The sequence below is a fragment of the Elgaria multicarinata genome, chromosome 12 (assembly GCF_023053635.1).
Source record: "Elgaria multicarinata webbii isolate HBS135686 ecotype San Diego chromosome 12, rElgMul1.1.pri, whole genome shotgun sequence".
Taxonomy (NCBI): domain Eukaryota; kingdom Metazoa; phylum Chordata; class Lepidosauria; order Squamata; family Anguidae; genus Elgaria; species Elgaria multicarinata.
The window spans coordinates 19,399,112-19,422,606 of record NC_086182.1 but is presented as its reverse complement, the minus strand read 5'-3'; the positions used below and the strand labels follow the sequence as shown (position 1 = coordinate 19,422,606).

Sequence of the window (23,495 nt, the reverse complement as noted above, 5' to 3'; positions counted from 1 at the left end):
TGCCAACTTTTATGAAATTTTGTGCAATTTCTCCTCCCGCCCCCATTTTAAAAAGGTGAAATGCCTCTCTTAAGGCTTAGTTATTGGCAGTAGGAGCTTTATGCTTCAACATGCTGGCTTTTCTGTATTTTTGGCCATACTGCTTTTGCCTTTGGTTCCACCCACAAAGGGGAGGCAGCCCCTGGGAGCCTCTCTGAAATGGAATCTGGCCCTTGAAGTGAAGGAGGTTTTGCATCTCCGTCTTACACAAAACGAGTGAGACCTAGAATTATTATTATTATTAATATTATTAAAAAAACATGAAAAGTGATAAAGCTCAAATTCTCAGAATCCCAGCAGCAGGGTTCATGTGAAATATTTTCCAAGAATAATTGTGAATGACACACACAAGTTGTTCCATGCCAGTAGCTAACCTTATTGATTGATTGATGGTGTTGTATCCCACTTCAATGACCAGTCACCAGCATTCTGGTGAGGGCTTACAAAAGAATAAAAATAAATAAATGAATGAAATAAGTGCAAATATGTTTAATAATCTAAAACAATTTGGGGGCTTACAATCATCAAAGGTGCAACCCTGTGCCAAAACAATAATTAAACAGCATTCTGCAGTATAAACCTCAAGCCAATTAAAAAAGGATAGCATCTTTTTTTAAAAAAGAACCCAAAGCTTTAAAATATAGAAATATGAATATAATTTTGTTGAATTTGTAGCAGGGAACTGGAAGGATTGCCCAAACTCACAATCTGTTATTGCCACGGCAGATATGACGGAATTATCCTTTTGGTACAGATCTCTTTGAGTTTTCCTTGATCATTTGATTATGTTCTCATTCCTCATCCATGTATGTATGTGCACTTGATGTGACCAGAGAGTTCTGGTGTTGACATTCTGCACTGCTTTGCACTTGCCCACCTGTAGTCTTGCTTTTGGATGTAGCCCTAGACTACAGAGGTTAAGGTTTTTAAGGTCTAGGTCTAAACGAGCTTCACTCTCAACAACTGTTTGACCTTGGTTGGCTGCTGCCCATAGGGGAGGGGGTAGTGCAGCCAAATGAATGTAAATATGGAAACAGAAGAAGGAGATTCAAAGCAAGAGGTCCAATAGCAAAGGCGAGAGGCAAAGCAAGGAATGTGTAATGGCACATTATAAAAAACCCCACAAGCTTGGCCTTTCTCAATGAGGCATAGTTCTCTGAAAGGCTCTGCACTGAGATCCACACATACCTCTGGGTTTAACACTGCATGAACAACATGAAAGGCAGCCCCTGTAGTGTAGTGTAGGTTAGTGTTGGACTGAGACTCAGGAGATCTGGGTTATAGTTCCTACTCAGCCATGAAGCTCACTGGGTGACGTTGAGCTTTATCACACCAGGGTTATACTGTGCAATCACTGCGAATTGCATGCAAAGGACTCCGAAGCTTTCCATCTTATAATCTGCTTTTATTGTGAAGTACTCTGAAGTTTTCCGGTTTATAATCTGCTTTGACTGTGAAGTACTCCCATGCATCCTGCGTTAATTGTGCTTCAAAGGCAAAAGACCCAACCTATTTTGGTACTACTTTTGGAGCGAATCATTTGTTGTTTTCTGAGCGGCCACTGGGGGCGCAGGAGTAGGATTTGATATGTTTAAAGAAAAATAAAACAAATGCTTACAACTGCGTAAGTTTTAAAGATAAAGACATCAAAATTGGCACAGTAATACATATTAAGGAGAACGTTAAGCATACCAAATTTGAATTGGATTGGGTGATCGGTTGATTTTTTTATGATTTTTTACATTTCCCCCTTAAACCCATTTCCTGGAATGCAAAAGATCTTAGGAGCGCTGCTGCCCGGGGTGTGATTTAGCTAGCAACAACAACAACAACAACAACAACGACAGCTAAATGCTGTAGGGGATAATTAGAGGGAAACAGGTATGTGGGATGAAACTATTTGAGCCTGTGACTGACTTGCATGATAACCTAACTCACAGGGCTTTTGTAGGCTTTAAATGGAGAGGAAGAAGAACAAGTAAACCAACTTAGCTTTCTTGTAAGAGGGAAAAAGGAGGAATATAAATGAAATAACCAATCAGTCAATCCGTCCATCAATCAGTGAAAATAGGAAATCATTTAACTGGTTGTGTGCACAATGTTTTAAGAATGGAGAGCACTCTAGATTCACAACAGAACCTTCATAAATTGTGTCATCATGAAGTTCACTATTTCATGCAAACTGGACTCCAGCTGTAACAAAGGGCATGTCTAGATGGGGCGATGTCCCGGTGATGGCCCCGGGATCATCCCTGTGTGTCCACATGACTCCCTTGGCCCGGGATATCGGCCTACAGATTAATTTCAATTTTTCCACGGTCTCAGGATGATGCTGAGACCACGGAACATGTTGCCTGCCGTTGCTGCTTTGTCCCGCTTCCTCGCAAGTAAACATGAGGAGCCGGGACCTGGGGTGGTAGGAGTGGAAGTTTTTTATTTACTTTTAAATAAAAGTAATTTATTTAAAAAAGTAATTTACTTTTAAACTTACTTTATCATAGGAGTGCTCCTGCACAAAGAATAAACTGGCGGGCTTGACGTGCTCTTCCTTCTTGGTCATTGCATGCCCCGTGTAGACAGAGGCAGGATCTACACTACTGCTTATAATGGTTTATAATGGTTATGACAACTGTTCAAGCCCAGGACACATTACATATACAGTTTTCAAAACGTTTTTAAAGCGTTGCATCCTGCTTAGTGTAGATCGGGCCTCTGCGATCACCATATCACAAGATCCTCCCTCCTCCGTCCCTCTAGACTTGGTAGGTCTAGATATGCCCGAAGGGGAAGATCTCGCAGTCACCATATTGGGAGATAATCCCTCCTCTGTCCCTCTAGACCCGGTAGGCCTAGACATGCCAAAGAAGTACAAAATGATGAAACTTGTTGAGTGCTAAGAAATTGCTTGCTTCTTCATCATAATGACCTTTTTTCTTGTCTATGGATGTGTAAGAATGTTGAATACATATCATATATATGTATATATATGTTCCTAGTGGTTCCCGGACAAATTGGACCTGTGTCCTTAGAAACACCCTGGCTCTTCAGCATTTGGGATATTAACCAGAAGTTCTTCTTCTGGGAGAACAACACTCTGATAGCAGCCCCACAAGATTCCAACTCAACAGGTAAGAGCTCATATGCTCACTTTGCATTTCTCACTCCCACCCCACCTCAGTTACTGATTGAACACATGTACATTCTGGAGTTGAATAACTAGGAAGGTTCTGATTCAGCCACATGCTGTTCAGGAAGCACCAGAAATGCTGCTTTTTAACTTTTCCATTAGGTAATAAGTAACAGCAGGTAGCAGGTCTACCATTTCTGGTAGATCTGTTGCCTGAGTGGCCCATATACCTGGTTTACCAAGCTGGGTAGACCTGTCCTCTGTGAAAACTTTACACCCATGTTGTCTAGCGGCAGTTTCTGCTGTTGTGATGAAGAGGGCATTTCACTAGAGGCTGCATGCATAAAAATAGCTTGTGGGGGGGAAAGTTGATTTGGATTTGTGTTAGAAATATTATGAACTCTTGTCTTTGCTGCTCCTTTGTGGTTTTGGACAGAGCCCTTCACACTTCAGCTGAAATCTCAGCTTGACTGAAATCTTGGTTTTCTGAATTGGTTTCTATGTGGCAGCAATCACTTCTTCATCAGGGATTGCCAAAAATGGGTTAAAAACGAACCACGACGTTCCTTCTCAAGACAATAGGTGTGCCACTATAGATTTCTTTTTACTTCATTGGCTAGCTCCACTCTTCCAAATGTCAGTCATTGATATGACTTCATTCATTGGCTAGAAAACAGTGAAAGGTGGGGGCCGATTAGTTTCCCACAAAATGAGTGGGCAGAATAGTGCCTGCAAAAGGGATGTGTGTGTGTGTGTGTGTGTGTGTGTGTGTGTGTGTGTGAGTGTGTGAAATCTGGGGAACCAGAGATTATGGGTCATTGGGAAGGGACAGAATTGGTTGTAACTCAATAGTAGAGCACAGGAAATATTTACAGAAAGATGTGTTCTAGCATTGAGATTGGTACCGATGTAATGAGGTAACAATTTCTGTTTAAAAACAATCCATAATGGGAGTGCAAGTTGCAGTGGGACACATAATCACCTGAGAGTTGTGCAGGTTACTAGTTCTATGTAATAGAATCAATTATATGAAAATTGATTATACTTCTAGTGCAGTAATGGAGCTTGTATTTATTCTGATGGGATATTTCAGTTGCTTTAAATTTTATTGTCAAACTTCCATCCATGTTGGCTTCTTATCTAAGATCACTGCCTCAAACAAAGATGATTTCTCTCCCTCTCTTGTACCACTGACCCTGTTTCTGGCCTGTTCTTCATCTCCAGTGGAGTTAATAGCTGTGGTCCCCAACAGAGCCATTCCTGAAAAAGAAAATACGTACCCTATCATTCTGGGCCACAAAGATGGAAATCACGTCCTGTCTTGTGTGGAAGCTGGTGGCCAACCTCAACTACAGATAGTGGTTAGTTCTGTTTGTGGTTCAAAATCTCTTTCGATTCCCTAAAAAATGGATACAGATGATTTATATCATGGGTGGGCAACCTCTGGCCCAGAGGTTATTGGGGTCTTGGGGAGGAGGCAGGAAGAGGAATCCTCTTATCTCCTATCACGGAATAGGACCTCACAAGTAGATTTTTTTGGGGTGTGGTGACAGCTACACATGGGCACTTTCAAGAGCTCCTACAAGACTGGATGCGTGGGCTTCACTTTGTCTCTCCCTTGCTTTCCTTTCGCCACATCCTGTCTGCATAGAGCATGTCCTCAAGTCCCTCTATCATCTTGGTTGCCCTTCTCTGAACCTGTTCTAACCCATTGATGTCTTTCTGGAAATGTGGTGTCCAGAATCATACACAACTCTTCCAATTTTAACCAATTTTTAACTAGCCTTTGTGTGTGTGTGTGTATTTTAGGAAAAGAGGATCATGGATCTCTACAAAAAAAATGAAGAATTCAAGAGCTTCACTTTCTTCAGTAAGACTGGACCAAGCAACGACCCTTGCAAGATTGAATCTGTAGGTTTCCCGGGTTGGTTCATAAGTACTTCGACTGAGCCAAACAAGCCTATTGCTTTGAGTCGCCCGGGACAAACTGAGATCACTGATTTTTATTTTGACAAAAAGGAACCAAAATGAACCAGAATTCTTATGAAATAGGGGGAAGACGCTACATCTAATCTCTTTCTTTCTTTCTTTCTTTCTTTCTTTCTTTCAAAGTTAGATACAACACACTATATAGACCTGAATTTTGGTAATAAATATATGATTAAAAGAAACAAAAGTGATCCAATCTGACACGGTCACAAAACACTTTCCCATAAATAACAAAAAATATATATCAATTTACTTGTTGCAGGATCTGCTTGCAAATTCCCACCTGCCTCCATTAAATGGTTCATCTCAACCAAATCTAAACATTTTGATTTAGGAGGCCTTCCCATTTCTTTCCCAAACTACCTTTAGCAGCGATTTACAGATTGAAACATAGACTTGTTCTTGGTAGACCAGGCACTATCACATTGAATAAAATCAGTAAAAGATTTAATTCAATTCTGTGGCTTGTGATTTGTATTACTGTATTATTTGCTGCCAGTATGCCTCTACTTATGGGCAGTCCTACCACGTACGATAAAGGTATGCTCTGTTTGCCTTAAATTTCCAGTGTCAGAAACAAATGATGGAGAACATTCTGTTATGTGTTACATCCTTGTGCTGCAATGGGTATCCCAAGATCCCTTCCCCCACAGCTCTTTAAATTTGATTATGCAGCAATTATAAATCTTTAGCAATTGCCCTTTCGATTCATCACAGTTAGTCTTTCCAGTTCTCAGTATAAACCTCTCTGAAAAGTTTTGGGGCTTCCCCTGCTCAATGCATTCCTATGGCCATTCTGAAGGAACCTAATGTGCCCGTGTGCAATGTGGGGGCCATTCCAATGGAGCATATCTCCAGCAGGGACTCTTATGGTGCTTATGGTCTTATTACAACCCTCCAATGTTTTTCTATGGCCACTTGGAAATACAGGCCTGTTGTAAGGTGTGGGCACTGTAGGGGGGCATATATAAACATTTAAATAATGTTTGACATTTTGGGACAAAATTCCCTTCTCCTATCTGGGTGTATTATAACTGGTGCTTATAAAAGCAGTGTATAAAACTGTCATTACCTTCTATTTATTGCATTCTGATTTCTTCTTGAATTTGGGGATGATCCCTAGAACCACAGTGTTGGGGTGTCATAGTAGTTGTTCCCAAAATCCACTCTGTAAGTTTGTATTTTGATTCTGTGTTGTTTTCTATGAAAACTAAATGTTTAACTCCTTTATGTATTTTGATTTGGAGATGATCCCTAAATTCCTTCAATGATTTCCTATGGCCATTCAGAATGAACCAATGCATTTCAATGGCCATTCGGTAACCTTCGGTTTAGTACGTCCCCTCCCAAAATTCTTGTGAAGGTTTGCAATAAGACCTTAAGTATCCCTGCTGAAGGCATGCTCCATTGGAATGGCTCCCACATGGTGCACAGGCACATTAGGTTCCTTCAGAATGGCCATAGGAATGCACTGGGCAGTCAGGCAGCCCCAGGAAAAAAAGAGTGTCTTTTACTTATAGAAGATCATTCATTAGCACACTCTGATTTCTATCTTTTTATTTCATACTGTTAAATCAAACATTGTTACTCTTTGACCTGGGATAATGCCAAGAAGGATACTTCAAGTTGTTCAACTGAGTTCATGACATCATCTGTGTATAATGCTATTTTACATTGAGATGCCCCTAGACAGATTTTCCCTGGACTTTCTCAAAACTCTGCAATCTCCATTCCAGGAGTGCAGGCAGGGCTGGCCCAAAACATCCTGCTGCCTGAGGGAAATGACAAGATGGCGTCTGGGCCCCCATTCCATATACAGAAGCCAGCCAGACGGGCAGCTGAACCTTTCTTCACCACTGGTGTCAGGGCAGCATTCTTCACACACTGAAGGGCAGCAGACTAGCTTAGAGCATGTAGGGCAGAAACAACATTTCCTCTAACTGAGGGGAACGGCTAAGGAACTGCAATGGCTGCTCCCACCAATCTCCTGTATCGGCCATAAAACCATTTGCCTCACTCTGCCAAATGGTAGTACTGGCCCCACATTTGTTTCTTGAATGAATTTAAAAATAATTGAGTGGCCTGTGTAGCAGCCTGGAAAGTTTCCCTCAGTACATGCCCAAACCAACATATCCTGCTCCACGACATGTGGCTTTGAGGTCCAAGCCAGTTTTGCTTCCCTTCCCCAATTGGAAGCTCTGGCAGGATCTATACAACTGCTTTAAAATGGTATATAACAGTAGTGGCAACTGTTGGGGCCCAGGACACACTCCATATATAGTTTTCAAACCATTTTCAAACTGTTGTATCTTGCTTGGTGTAGATCTGGCCTCTGTCTCTGATCTGTGGTCTAGGTAGTCAATCAGAAATTTACTGAGATGCTGGACATACCTTCTTGATGGGACTGGACTGCAGTTACAAAATAGTTGGCCAATTCAGGAATAGCTGCGGCTGACATGGGACAAAGGTATGCACAGACCCAGAGATATATAGAAAAATTCCTGCTCTTTTCTCAGTACCCATCAATTCACATGACCTTGCCTAATCTACTTTTCCTCTGAGACCGGTGAATCATTCATGCTCCATCCAAAACAGATAACACAAGGTGTTCGCAGAAAAAACAATAACACAACTTTGCAATGATGAAATCCATAACCACATACAATACAATTATGATGGTTAAAAGTGCAATAGAAATAGTGGCTAGCACATTTCTTATTAACGTTAAAGTTCGGTTCCTCTCAACCTACAAAACTGTCATTGTTGAGATCTTTCAGGAATGACTGGTAGAGCTCAGGCAATTGTGTTTGTCTTCTCATTCTCTGGGAATCTCTCTGCTCAATCAATCAAGGACAAATCTTACTGTTTATAACATTCTTCCCAGCAGCAACAAGCATCCTTGTCCCAGTTCCAAGAACACAGTTTTGCACTTAAACAAGCTCATAACACATATATAAATACTTTGCACATACTGTTAGCACAAATGGATTATGATGAATGACACATAAAAAACACCACCACCAAATCCTCATCAAAATACATGCTACATGCATACTTTGTATGTATGCATGATAAGAGATTTGCTGTATTGAGATTATATATCAACAGAATTTTATAAATTCACTCTATTTTATATTAAAAAAATCACTTCTGAAATATCACTAGATCGCAACGTATCAAAATTCTATTTCCGATCAGTCTTCAGAGCTCAGCAGTTACAAAAGAGCACAGGGCTCCTGCAGCTTTAACTGTTGTGATGAAGAGGGCATTTCGCCAGGTGCTGCATTCATACAAATAACACCTGCTGAAATCCCCTTTTTTATTCATCTGTTAAAAAAACAGGAGCCCTGTCATCTTTTCCATATTGTCACCCTCTCTGTCATTTATTTAAAAAAGGAATAGGGAGGGAAGAGGGATAATAATAATAATAATAATAATAATAATAATAATAATAATAATAATAATAATTAGTTTTAGATTGTTTTGGTCTCTAGAATTTAATCATCTTTCTCAGAGAATTAAACACATCATCTACAAGCAGTGGCATTTGGTCTAGGGTGTACTAGCTTGCAGTAGCTTTCCACTTAAGCGATTACAGAAGGGTCTCCCATTTTTGTGATGGACTACTTAAGGCTCTTGGCTGAAAACGCTTGTACTGCCTTATATTAGTCTTTAAAGTATCACAGGTCACTGAATTTTTGGATATCACATCCTGCCTTAAGGCTCACTGTGGCGTTACCCACATTTCTATTCCCTTAAGTATGTCTAGAAGAGTATTAGATTGTAAGCCTATGCGGCAGGGTCTTGCTATTTACTGTTTTACTCTGTACAGCACCATGTACATTGATGGTGCTATATAAATAAATAATAATAATAATATGTCTAGAGAGTATGGAATGTTGGACTGAGTGGGTGCGGCTGGTGATGCTGTGGAAAGTGGGGAGGAGTATACATATGGGGGAGCTGAGTGGTTCTGGTGGTTCTGTTGGTGCTTGGGTTTTGGAGGGTAGATGTGTTTAGCTGTGTGGGTTCTTGCCAGGAGTTATGTGAGGAGTGAGTTTCTTTTGCAATTAAATGCTGCATTTTCTCTGCTCTAAAAAAAAAACTCATTGGAAGTGCTCGTTAGACATAGAAGTGAAACTGGGGCTTCTTGATGTCATCTAAAGAACCTGTAAACAACCATGAGCGGGGAATGATGAGCGCATGATAAATGCCTCATCTAGAAAAGGCCAAGGTGTACAGATGCCTACAAATACTGCATTGGAAACCAGCATGGCTGAGTTTCACAGGAACACTACGAATGAGTTAACATTATTATCTTTTTGGCATCCAGTTAAAACTGCCCTCTTCTTTCAGGCATTTGGTTGTGTATAATGAGTTTTTAATTAGGTCCCAGATCATCTTTGACTGATGGTTTAAAAATTGTTTTTAATCATAGAATCATAGAATAGCAGAGTTGGAAGGGGCCTACAAGACCATCGAGTCCAACCCCCTGCTCAATGCAGGAATCCACCCTAAAGCATCCCTGACAGATGCTTGTCCAGCTGCCTCTTGAATGCCTCTAGTTTGGGAGAGCCCACAACCTCCCTAGGTAACTGATTCCATTGTCGTACTGCTCTAACAGTCAGGAAGTTTTCCTGATGTCCAGCTGGAATCTGGCTTCCTTTAACTTGAGCCTGTTATTCCGTGTCCTGCACTCTGGGAGGATCGAGAAGAGATCCTGGCCCTCCTCTGTGTGATATTTTAGTTACATGTCGTCTTTTTTTGTGTGCTATCTGTTTCTGTGTAGGTGCTTTTTTGTATTGTGCAACATGAATTTTAATGTTGTTCCCCCCCGCAATTTTTTTGGGTCCAGAGAGCTTTGGTTATGGGGTGGTATGAAGTTATTTTCCTTTCCTGTCTTTCTGTAGTTTCCGCTACATAACCTCTAAGTGGCACTATGGTTTAGTTGAATAATACAAGTATTCTGGCAGGGACTAGCACTTTTCTTTGTAATACCCCCAAATATCAGATTCCTCCCACCCAAGTGCTCTTAAAAAACAGCCATGAAACTGGTGGGTCATGGCATCGTATAAAGCACCTGTGGTCATGAATAGGTCTGTTCCCCTTAGGCTGGGGGAAGGAGTTTCAGGCAATCAATCAGTATCAGATTCCGAAGCAGAAGAGACGGTGCCAGAAACGTACCAGCCTACACGGGAAGTGTGGGAGGTGACTCTCATGGGCTCGTCATCAGCTGGGAATGAACCTTCACCAGACGTTATCACTGAAAACATTAACAACACAGTCTGTGGGAAATCAGTATTCTTCAGAGGGGGAGGGCACTTCAGGGCTAGCTGATTCTAGAGTCCACCACAGACTCAAAAGGGCGGAGCTAAATGAAGGCGAGAGAAAGTTGGCCCAGCTAGCTTTTTGCCAAAGGCTTCTTCATAACCAGACTCCTTGAAGTTAAAGCATTCCCGGAACAGGCTTTCCCATTTTCTTGAAAGGATAATTGTATCACACAGGCCATAGCTAGACCTAAGGTTTATCCCTGGATCGTCCAGGGGTCAGACCTGTTCATCTAGGCGAACCCTGGAGGATCCCAGGAGAAACCTTAGGTGTAGCTGTGGCCTTAGTTTGCATAGTTTTGCCTAGAAGAAAGTTCCTAGAGATTAGACTCTCTTCAGGCAGAAAGAGATGTTTATTGCCTGAATAAAGCTTTATGGATTACGTGGCAGACCTCTATATTGTCTCCCAAAAAGGCGGGAGGGTTTGGGAAACATGATACCAGTAAACAACTGTGAATGAGGAATGACGAGTGTAGAATAAAAGCTTCCTCTAGAAAAGCTCAGAAAAGGTTTAGATTTAATATACCACAGCATCCAGACTTACGGATTTTTAGAGGACAAACTGGAATCAACACAAAAATGGCCTGAACTAAAAATAGAGGGAAGTCTATGACAAATGGTATTTTTTTTGTTTTGTTTTTACTGCCATGGTTTTGTTCTACCAGGCATTGTTTTATTGGCATTGTTTTATTAATATTGGATACCGATAAGTGCCCCTTTTGGAGGAAGGATGGTATATACGAACTTCAAATAAACAAACAAGTTTTGTATGTGGGTATAATAACATCTCACCTGATTGAGCCATGAGATTAAGTATGAATTTTCTGTCTAGCTCCATTTTACAGCCAACATTTTTAGCTGGCAGCTTTATTCCATTTCAAACCTAATGATTAGAATCTGAAACACACCAGAGCACAAGCAACCATCCTGAGCTTTTCTGAAAGTCAGGTCACAATGCTTGGCCAAATATACGTTTGATCAGCCTCACCTTAAAAGTAATATTAAGTGTCAGGGAAATCAATGAACCATAGTGTAATCAAAGGAGGAGTCTTAACAATAATCGAGAACAGGGTGAGGTTTACAAGAAACCATTCCGTAGATTCCAAGGGGGACTTGGGATGACCTATAGCTTCCTCCCACGTACCTGTTTCCCTCAAATTATCCCCTCTAGCATTTAGCTGTCATTGTTGTTGTTGTTGTTGTTGCTAGCTAAATAACACCCTGGGCGGCAGCGCTCCTAAGATCCTTTGCATACGAGGAAATGGGTTTCAGGGGGAAATGTAAAAAAAATCATAAAAAATCAATGGATGACCCAATCTGATTCAAATTTGGTATACTTAAAGCTCTCCTTAATATCTATTACTGTGCCAATTTTGATGCTTTTATCTTTAAAACTTACGCAGATGTAAACATTTGTTTAATTTGTACTAAATCCTCCTCCTGCGCCCCCAGTGGCCGCTCGGAAAACAACAAATGATTTCCTCCAAAAGTTGTACCAAAATAGGTTGAGTCTTTTGCCTTTGAAGCACAATTAAAGCAGGATGCATGGGAGTACTTCACAATGAAAGCAGATTATAAGATGGAAAACTTCACTCGATGCACTGGATTGCAATGCACTGCAATTCACAGTGATTGCACAGTATAACACTGGTGTGATAAAGCTCTTTTTCAGGAGGAATGTTTGGTGAAGTCATCATTAATTTTGGCTTTTGAGTGTGCAAGTTTCAGTTGCTTGAACATGAGATGAGCCATGACAAAATTGTTGCCATCTGTTAAATGGTCCAGAAGGTCCTTGCAGGTTGGTTGCCAGGATTCTACCACTAAATGACAGTGGGTGGGTGTGAAAGCAGCCGCTGGGTTTGCACGACATGTCAACCCACCCTGGTAAACAAGCCATGCAGTGTAGGCTGTTTGCAGAACAACCCATGATGCACCCAACAGATGATGGTTCTCACTATGGGATCTTCTCTCTTTCCTCTCCCCTTGGTCCTCCACTTCATATCCCAGGGTCCTCCATGGTAGAACCCCTCCCTCTCCCCACTTCAATCGTGACTCCATTTTTGCTCCCATCTCCCAGCCCCACGTCCCATTCACTGCAAAAAGGGCGTAGACCCTAGATCAGTCTTAAAATGACTTGCTGGAGACTTGGGGAAATGTGCAATGGAAACAGGACGCCCCCTATGGTCAGTTCAACACTTCAAACCTTGGGAATGACTGATGTGTTACCCTTTCCCTGACCTGTCAACAGCTGTCCAACTACCCTTTATTCATTCCCATCTTGTCAATAACCTTGTATGTTTCATATTGCAGTTATTCCCTTTGACAGATGAAACATACAAGGCGATAGAGAAAACAAGGTTACCGTATATATATTCTCAAAGCTGCAAGTGGGCACTTGAGAAAACCTGAGAAGAAACAACAACAACTTTGCACAAATGTCAGGACCTGAAACAGGGGTTGGTGAATATGACAGCCCCTCCAAAGTGCCGTTTGGGTAATTGTGGAGGGGCTGACACTGCAGCACAGGGGGCAGGTTTTCTGACCAATCATGGCTAACACCCGCAGAGAACAAGCCATGGTTTGTCTGGGTTGCTTCTTGCCCACAAAAATGCCACCCAGTGGGAAGCAGGGTTCAGACAATCCACCATGGCTTGTTAACCACAATGGGTTGAGGACAGTGTGTGTGTGAAAACAGCAACAGGGTTGCGGAAACAGTGGCTTTTTTGTAAGGAGAAGGCTGTGACTTATTGCAAATCCATGGAAACATTCAACTGTTGATTCTTCCTACTGAACTCTTGCGCCAGTGCAAATATGAAGGTCAGTTGCACATCCGACTAACCCACGCAATCAGCACTGCAGGATTTGTGGCATGTGACACAATTTCAAAACAGCATCCTGCCAAGTGCTTCATATTGAGATTATCCATGAGCATGGAAATTACACCCATGTGTCGCTGAGTAGCTATAAAAAGTTGCCTTCATCTCAGAGGAGAAGAGACAGAGGCCCTTCAGCCGAAGGTACAGGACGTCTTCTCGTCAGAACAGGTACGGTCTCCTCCACTTACCTTTCTGTCATTCCTTTCCTTATGCTTGATTCAGTGCGCTGGACCTCAGGGCTGAACTCCAGGGACCCACCAGCTAGCCTGCCCCACACAAATAGTGACCCAGACAGCAGCAAGTGATAAGGGCAAATAGGTTCAGCATCAGCAGGGCCAGGACTGACTCTGGTCCCTGTTAGATCCTTATTAAAAACATAAACCATGTTATTGTCAGGGTCTGGTTGGTTGCTGTTAGCTCTGTAGCAGAAAAATGAAATAAAATAGAGGCACAATAGTGGAAGCTGACATTGGAGGTATTGGGGGACAAGGGATTTCTGACATGACCTCCACTATCACAGCCTTTGGAGATTTATTTATTGTATTGTTATTATTGCATTTATATCCCACCTTTTTTTCCTCCAAGGAACCCAGGGGCCATACACAATCCTGCTCCTCTCCATGTTATCCTCACAACAACCCTGTGAGGTAGGTTGGGCTGAGAGTCTGTGATGGGCCCAAAGTCACCCAGTGGGTTTCCATGGCTGAGTGGGGACTAAAACCCAGATCTCCTGACTCCCAGTCCAACACTTTAACCACTGCACCACACTGGCTCTCACAGATCTGATCACAGTTATCCTATTTTACATCATTTCATTCCCTTTCTTTTCATGAAGGCTAATTTATAGACACCAGTTCTTCCAGCACTGGATCCTGAGCCCCAAACACTGAGGATGCCATTGATAAGCCCTGATTTTTCGCCAGCTTTCCTCAGGACAATTCCTTGGTCCAGTCCCATCTAAATATTGTCTTTAGATAGGCTGGTGTTGCTATGGAAGTGCAGATGTTTGTTTATTTAAAGCCTATTGAGAACAATCCTATGGTCCCTGGGTGACGATTTCCCACTGAAGCCATAGCTATGATCTCAGTGTGGCCTCAGTGGAATCCAAGAGAGAATTTACCCCCTTCCCCCTTCCAGCTGCAATGGAAAGCTCTGCAGTAGCTCCTCTTCCGAGGATGCAAGAGTGACTTCACAAGAGGGGTGGGAAGGGAGAAAAGCTGGCATGATGGGTGAGGAGGGGAGGGAAGGAGAGGCAAGGATCGGCTGGATCCATGAGCTTCTCCATTTCCACACCCACCCACCCACCTACCCAGAGGTAACCTAGCTAGATGGAATTAGAGGTCCACTTAGCTAAATAGGCTAAAAAGCAGGGATGGGAGTCAAAATGCCTCTGCCTGATGAGGCGTAGGATAGATGGGGGCTCCAATGTCATTGTGACCTTTTTATACCACCCTTTGTCCTGTCAGATTTCAGGGCAGTGCTATATATGCTACAAAAGCTAAAGAGAAAACTATGTCTGCTGGGTTATTTTTCTGGGCCAAAAAACAAAGAATTGACACTGCATTTTCTAATTCCTAGGTGCAATTTCTCTTAATTTTGGCCTTTGGATGGATCAGAGTTGAAATGAAAATGCACATATTTAAAACTATTCCCCCATCATTTCAGATTTCCCGGGGGGGGGGGCTACCTCTGAATTATTAGGGTCTGCTATCAAAGAACTGCTTGTTTCATTCTGAAGATGGTGGCCGGATCCGTTCCTGACTGCATAACGGGGATGAATCCAACAGTCATAGATTTCACCAAAAAGGGTGGTGCAAAAATGGAGAAAACTGGATCTGTTGAATTTCTAGGGCAAGTGAAAGGCACAGGTATTTTAATTAGAGTCAGACAAAACTGGAGCATATCCAAAACAACCTGACAGAAAAGAGAGAACAAGTCTCAAGCTGTGACAGTGAAAGGAACAGGTGTTTCAATCAGGAAAGAAGTCATAACACTTCTAAGTGTAAAGCTGATGACAGAGAACTTGACATGAGATATGGATAGGATTGACATGATGAGGATAGAGCTGATTGTCAAGTGTCCAGCTCCTGGGTTCCTTTCCAGATAAGCGGCTAAGAGTTGTATTTCCTGTCAAACATCTTTATTATGCAGACTACAGACAGATGATCATTGTGTCGGGCAACAGATGTAATCCACATTCAGAAATTAGGACCAGACTTTCCTATCTGGATTTGTACAATATAGTCTTCCATAAGCTGCTGTTAGCTATTTCTGGTTAGAGCACTATGAAAAACAGCTGTGAAGAAACCAGCAGTAGTCCCATGGCCATCCCTTCACAATCTGAGAGGACAACCAAGTCCTGCCTTCAAGGTGGATGTTTCCAGGAAGTCACCCTTCTTGCTACAAACTTCATGGAGCACCAAGTGTCTCAGTGTTGCTCCTTCCTTCTCCTCTGATGTCTTTTTTGGATCTCTTCTCCTAGTCCCTCCTCATTAGGATCCTGCATTCCCAAGGGTTCAAAGGGCCATGGCTGGCTATTATCCAGATGCTTAGAATGCAGCTGGTCCTCCTCCCATCTGTCACTATTATTCTCACTAATCTCCTCTTCCATGCAAGTGTAGCTCAAGAATGGAGCTGGGTTTTACCCGACTCATAGCTTGCCCGAGTGGCTCGCCCATAATGGCAGGCTGGTTGCCTGCAGAAAGGATTAATTAGATTCCCACACTCTCACATGCAAATCCAGGGAGGGGTGAATTTCCTAATTAAATAAAGAGGCCCTAATTATCCCAAGCTCTGGTGTCTGTGTCTTTATTTCTGAGCTTCCTTCTCTATCCGCAAGCCCTATTTCTGCCCTGTTGGCACGACTAGGGCAGCAGGAGGTTTTTGCCGGCAGGGTGGAGGAAGAAAGAATGCTCCATGCGCCTTCGGCACATGGACACATCTAGCATGGGTGGGGCAAGCCTATAAAGGCATGCTCCCCACACACCCTGGCCTCTTTTGGTTTTCGGCTCCAACCCTATAACTAGTATGGGATTAGCGCTTTGGAGGGGTAGGGGAATTTTACCTGCCACAGATCGGTTAGGTGTACAGGTTGATTGTCTACTCCATACTGGTATTTCATTTAGTCAAGGATGGGTAAATAGGTTGTTTGGAATGGGCAGGGTTGTGCAGGAACCTCAGGACATCAGAAGAGGTTTGGAGACCACTAGTTGGCATCTTATGATGATTGGGCTGTGCGGCTCTGGATATATGTCTTGCCCTTGGGGACCTCTCTGTCTCACCTACTCAGAGTTGTGGCGCCATGAGCGGGGGTGAAATGGGGTAATTCCCCCATGCATGCTCAAGAATGGAGCTGGGGTTTACCTGACTCCTGGCTTGGCCAAGTGACTCGCCCATAATGACAGGCTGGTTGCCTGGAGAAAGGATTAATTAGATTCCTGCACTCTCACATGCAGATCCAGGGAGGAGTGGATTTCCCAGTTAAATAAAGAGGCCCTAATTATCCCAAGCTCTGGTGTCTGTGTCGTTATTTCTGAGCTTCCTTCTCTATCTGCAAGATTAGACTGCAGCTGGTCCTCCTCCACTCTGTCAAAGTTATTCTCGCCATTCTCTTCGTCCTGCAAGCTTGGCACCTCGACAACAACTCCCCACCCAGTATGATTCCAAGTCATTTCCCATGTCTTCTTGAGGTACATCTGCAGAGGTGTTGGCCCTAATACCTACACTGATATAGCTTGGGGCAGATTCCAGGAGAGCAGCCCTGTTAGTCCATTCCAGCATAGAAGACAAAGAACCCTGTAAGACTAATTTACAAAAGCAGGGGTTTTAGCAGACACGAGTCAGACTGCACTGCCTTTTCTGGTCCTGCAATAACATCATTCAGTCCTGACTCTGGGTATTTTTCCTGGGCTAAGTAAAACGTTGATGGTGTGACTTGTAGCTTTTATTCCTCCTCCTCACCTTCTAAGTCCACCTCTAGTACTGTCCCTCATTCTACCTTCTTCTAAACTCCTCTGGGATGTGTGTTTATCCTTCTCTTTGCTCAACTTTAAGTGAGGACAACTCTTTGGAATTTTTTTTTTAATGTCCCCCTGTTTCTGCCTGCCTCTGTCAGGCCATTTGCTCCATATTCCTCCACCTGTCTTGGTTTCTTCTGCTGAATCTGCGCTATAGAGCATGGGACAATCCATGGACCTGCTCCATCACCATCTGTGTTTAGAATGTTTTGCAGGATTAGCTGCCTGCTGCCTGTCACTCAATAACTGCCTATGATCTCTCTCTCTTTTAACAGCTGTGACTGCAGAAGGATCAATCAACCAATACCTGGAACTTCAATCCACCGTTGAAAAGAAATGGAGAAAGTGGGAGAAACTGTATTGATGAAGTTGCCCAAGGAGCCTGTGGACCAGCAAATGAAAGATTTATTCCATAACTTTCCAAAGCCAGGTGAAAAATAATTACTTTCTTTTTGATTAGTTGCAAGTTTGCAAATGGTGTAGGTATCTGACTCTCCAGCTGCAGAACCTCAGGTCTGCCCCCCCCCCAAAAAAAACATCCTCCTAGCCTGCACTCTTTTCATCAACCATCAAATCTTTGTCAGCATGCCAACTTTTGTGCAATTTTGTGCAATCTTCCACCAATTCTAAAAAGGTGAAATGCCTCTCCTAAGGCTTAGTTATTAGCAGTAGGAGCTTTAAGCTTCAATAAGCTGGCTTTTTAGGGGTATTTTTTGGCCACGCCCCTTTTGCCTTTGGCCCCACTCAGCAAGGGGAGCCCCCCCCTCCGAGAAAATCTCTGAAATGGAATTTGGCCATAGGATTGCATGTCAAAAGAATAATTAAACAGTATTGTGCAGTGTAAACCTCAAGCCATTAAAAAGGGATAGTGTCTTTTTAAAAAGTACCCAAATCTTTAAAATATAGCAATGTGAATATAACTTTTATCCAAAAGGTGTCTCTCTTGAAAGTATTAGCAGGGAACTGGAAGGATTGCCCCAACTCACAAGTCTATCATTGCTACAGCAGATATGACAGCATTATTCTTTTGGTACGAATCTCTGATTTTTATATGATCATTTGATTATTTTCCCCTTCCTCGTCCATGTATGTGGGTGTAGGTGATCTGACCAGAGAGTTGTTGTGTGGACATTCTGCACTACTTTGCACTTGCCTGGGTTAGCCATTCTAGAAAACAGAGGTTAAGGTTTTTCAATGCCAAGGCAATGGAGATGAAGACCAGAGCTACGTTACCCTACTGGGTATAAAGAACAATGTGCTAGAGGGGATCTACACAGAGTCGTTGGGGCACCCTGAAGGCACTTGCGTGCCTCGGCGGAAGCTCTCCAACCCGGGTGGCTCTTTCGCTGGCAGCAGGAGGCCAGCGGGGAGGTGAGTGGCGGCGGCAAGGACGCTCTAGGCACCCTCGCATCTGACAGGAGCCCTGGGAACTTTTCGCCTCTTCCTCCTCCGCCTCCTCCTCTTCTGGACAGGTATCTACAGGTATCTACACTACGAGTTTCGGGGCGCCCTGGAGGCGCACGCAAGCGCCTTCAGGGCACCCCGATGACCCTGGCTGGATCTACACTATTGCTTTAAAGCGTTTTGTAACAGTTTTATAGCGCTTTAAAGCAGTTAAAGCGCTTTATAACTGTTATAAAGTGCTTTAAAGCAGTAGTGTAGATCTGGCTTCTGTGTAGATCCGCTCCTATAGTAAGTTTTTGCTTGGGATTTTTAAGACACCATCTCCTCCTGCCCTGCTCCAAGGTTTCCTCGGCAAGCCCTCTTGTCTAGTCCTAGACATCCCATGACAGGACTGAGCCAGTCCTAGACATCCCATGTCAGGATGAAGAGGACAGAAGCAAAGCTTCACAAAGCAGTTAAACTGGTGCGTTTGGTTTTCATCCATGTCAATCCCATTGAAACGAACAGGTCTAAACAAACTTCAGTCTCAATAACTGTTTGATCTTGGTTGGCTGCTGTGTATAGAGAGGGGATAGTGCAGCCAAATAAATGTAAATGTGGGAACTTAAGGAAGGATTCAAAGCCAAAGGTCCAATAGCAAAGGTGTGAAGCAAAGCAGGGAGTGTATGGTACATTATAAAAAGACCCACAAGCTTGGCCATTCTCAATGAGGTATGGATCTCTCAAAGGCTCTGCTCTGAGATCCACACATACCTCTGGTTTTAACACTGGATGAACAAGTTGAAAGACAGCCCCTGTAGTGTAGTGGTCAGAGTGTTGGACTGAGACTCAGGCCAGCTGAGTTTTAGTTCCTACTCAGCCATGAAGCTCATTGGGTGACTTTGTGCCAGTCACCGACTCCCATGATAACTTAACTCACAGGGCTTTTGTAAGCTTTGAATGGAGAGGAAGGCCATTGCTAGACGAGAGGCCCGGGCTCGTCCCTGTGTGTCCAGAGGACGCACAGGGGATCCTGGGCTAAGGCAGGGGTCAAACCTCCCTGGCCCCAGGGTAACTGACACCACTTGTGGCCTGGTTTTTCCTGTGGTCTCAAGCTGAGCCCGAGACTATAGGCGTGTAGCCCGTTCTGCCACTTTCCCCAGCTACCGCATTTACTCGTGAGTAGCCAGGAAAAGTAGTAGACAGCGCATAGCCCTCTGCAGGAGCGCTGCGGCCATCAGGGCAAGGTGGGAAGATGGGGAGGGAATCGGAGCCAGGGGGGGATAGGGGGGAAATGGAGATCGTGCGTGGGGGATCGTGGCCGGGGGTGGGAAATGGAGCCATGGGGAGAGGGGGGTCATCGGAGCCAGAGCGGGGGGACATCGGAGCAAGAGGGGGAGCGAGGAACCCTTTTTTAAAAACACACACACACACACACACACACACACACACTTACCTTTATTGTTGGTGCGCTCCTGCGCACATGGCCGTTTGATTTTTTTTTTAAATGGTGGACACGATGGGTCCTTCCTGCAGCCCGTTGTGTCTTATGTGTAGACAGGGGTGATGGCCCGCGCTACTTGTAGCATGGGCTCGCCCCTCCTCCTGTACGGATTCAATGGTAGGTCTAGCAAGGCCCAAAGATGAACATGTAAGCCACCTTGGGTTTCTTGTAAAAGGAAGAAAGGAGGGATATAAATGAAATAATCAATCAATCTATCTGTCTACCAATCAATGAAACAAACTCATTGAATTGGTTGTGCACAATATGTTAAGAATGGAGAGCATTTCATATCAGAAACTTCATCGATTGTGCCATTTCATGCAAACTGCATTCCAGCTGTAACACAGAGGTACACAACGATGAAACGAAGGGTTGTTTCTTCTTCCCCATAATGTCTATTTTCTTGTCTATGGATGGGTAAGTTTTTTAAAAATATGTATTTTCATCCTAGTCGACAATCATAAGTTAGAGAAACCCTGGCTCTTCAGCATTTGGGATATTAACCAGAAGTTCTTCTCCTGGGAGAACAACACTCTGATAGCAGGCCCCAAAAATTCCAACTCAGCAGGTAAGAGCTCATATGCTTACTTTGCATTTGTCACTCCCACCCCACCTCAGTTACGGATTGAACACATCATATTCTGGAATTGGATAACTAGGAAGGTTCTGATTCAGCCACATGCTCTTCAGGAAACACCAGAAATGCTGCTCTTTGACTTTTCCATTAGGTAATATGTAATGTCAGGTAGCAGGTCTATCATTTCTGGTAGATCTGGTGTCTCAGTGGCCCCAGTACCTGGTCTTCCAAGCTGGGTAGACCTGTCCTCTGTGAAACTTGTACTCCCAGCCTTTTCACCCCATTGTTTCTTTCAATAGACAGACATGTTGTCTGGAGGCAGTTTCCACTGCTGATACAGGAGCCCTGTCCTCCTTTACGCATGGTCACAGTAGTATAAGAAAAAAAATTAAATGTTGGTGTAACTCACAGTCCCTGAGCCATAGCCCTGCCTCTGGCAACATAATTATGGAGTAACGTTTAGAAAACGTTTAAAAAATAACATGGAGGGAGTTGAGTTTGATTTCAATTAGAAATATCACGAACTTTTGTCTATAAATAAGACTTGAGTTAGAAATATCACGAACTGTTGCCTTTGCTGCTCCTTTTTTGGGTTTGGATAGAGCCCTTCACACTCCAGCTGAATCACAGCTTGACTGAAATCTTAGTTTTCTGGATTGGTTTCTATGTGGCAGCAATCACTTTTTCATCAGGGAAGGCCAAAGAATGGGTTAAAAATGAACCATGATGTTCTTTCTCAAGACAATAGGTGTGCCACTGTAGACTTCTTTTTTGCTTTATTGGCTACCTCCACTTTTCCAAACGTCAGTCATTGCTATAACTTCATTCGCTGGAAAGAAAAAGTGAAAGGTGGGGGCCAGCTAGTTTCCCACAAAATGAGTGGGCAGAATAGTGCCAGCAAAGGGTGTGTGTGTGTGTGTGTGTGTGTGTGTGTGTAAGTGTAAGTGTAAGTGTAAGTGTAATCTGGGGAACCAGAGATTATGGGTCATTCGGAAGGGACAGAATTGGTTGTAGCTCAGTGGTAGGGCACAGCACATATATACAGAAAGATGTGATCTAGCATAGAGATTGGTACTGATGTAATGAGGCAACAATTTCTGTTTAAAAAGAATCCATAATGGGAGTGCAAATTGCAGTGGGGCACAGAATCACCTGAGGGCTGTACTGGTTACTAGTTGTATGTAACAGAATCAATGATAGGAAAATTGAACATTTTTCTAGTGTAGTAATGGAGCTCTGACTTGTATTTATTCTGATGGGAAATTTCTGTTGCTTTAAATTTTATTGTTAAACTTCCATTCATGTTGGCTTCTCATCTGAGGCCATAGCTAGACCTAAGATTTATCCCTGGATCATCCAGGGGCCAAACCTGTTCATCTAGGTGACACACAGGGGATCCAGTGCTCATTCAGGGGCGAACCCTGGATGATCCCAGGATAAACCTTAGGTCTAGCTGTGGCCTAAGATCGCTGTCTCAAATAAAGATGATTTCTCTCTCTCTCTTGTACCACTGACCCTGTTCCTGGCCTGTTCTTCATCTCCAGAGGAGTTAATAGCTGTGGTCCCCAACAGAGCCATTCCTGAAAAAGAAAATACATACCCTATCATTCTGGGCCACAAAGATGGAAAGCATGTCCTGTCCTGTGTGGAAGCTGGTGGCCACCCTCAACTACAGATAGTGGTGAGTTCCGTTTGTGGTTCAACAACTCTTTTGATTCCCTAAGAAATGGATACAGATGATTTATATCATGGGTGGGCAACCTCTGGCCCAGAGGTTACTGGGGTCTTGGGGAGGAGGCAGGAAGAGGAATCCTCTTATCTTGTATCACAGAATAGGACCTCACAAGTGGATTGCTGTGGGGTTTTGGCGACAACTGATCATGGGCACTTTCAAGAGATCCTGCAAGACTGGATGGGTGGGCTTCACTTCCCATCCCCCTTGCTCCACCTTTGCAACATCTTGTCTGCATACAGCATGTCCTCAAGTCCCTCTATCATCTTAGTTGCCCTTCTCTGAACCTGTTTTAACCCATTGATGTCTTTCTGGAAATGTGGTGCCTAGAATCATACACAACTCTTCCAATTTTAACCAATTTTTAACTAGCCTTTGTGTGTGTGTGTGTGTTTTAGGAAAAGAGGATCATGGATCTCTACAACAAAAATGAAGAATTGAAGAGCTTCACTTTCTTCAGTAAGACTGGACCAAGCAATGACCCCTGCAATGTTGAATCTGTAGCTTTCCCGGGTTGGTTCATAAGTACTTCGACTGAGCCAAACAAGCCCATTGCTTTGAGTCACCCGGGACAAACTGAGATCACTGATTTTTATTTTGACAAAAAGGAACCAAAATGAACCAGAATTGTTATGAAATAGGGGGAAGATGCTACATCTAATCGATTTCTTTTTTCTTTCTTTCTTTCAAAGTTAGATACAACACACTATATAGACCAGAGCTTTGGTAGTAAATATATGTTTAAAAGAAACAAAAATGATCCAATCTGACATGGTCACAAAACACTTTCCCATAAATAACAAAAAAATATCAATTTACCTGCTGTAGGATCGGCTTGCAAATTCCCACCTGCCTCCATTAAATGGTCCATCTCAGCCAAATCTCAACATTTTGGCAGCCATTTCGCGGTTGTAGGAGGTCTTCC

At 43.2% G+C, this 23,495-nt stretch overlaps 1 protein-coding gene across 1 annotated transcript; it reads left to right on the top strand.

The window, feature by feature from the left end:
- The first annotated feature begins 15,132 nt into the window (after positions 1-15,132).
- LOC134407626 (interleukin-36 alpha-like) lies at positions 15,133-23,190 on the top strand. The gene is made up of 4 exons (XM_063139494.1): positions 15,133-15,226; positions 20,713-20,829; positions 22,383-22,519; positions 22,969-23,190. Exons 1-4 carry the CDS (start codon positions 15,133-15,135, stop codon positions 23,188-23,190), a joined length of 570 nt encoding a protein of 189 aa, XP_062995564.1.
- Positions 23,191-23,495: the final 305 nt, after the last annotated feature.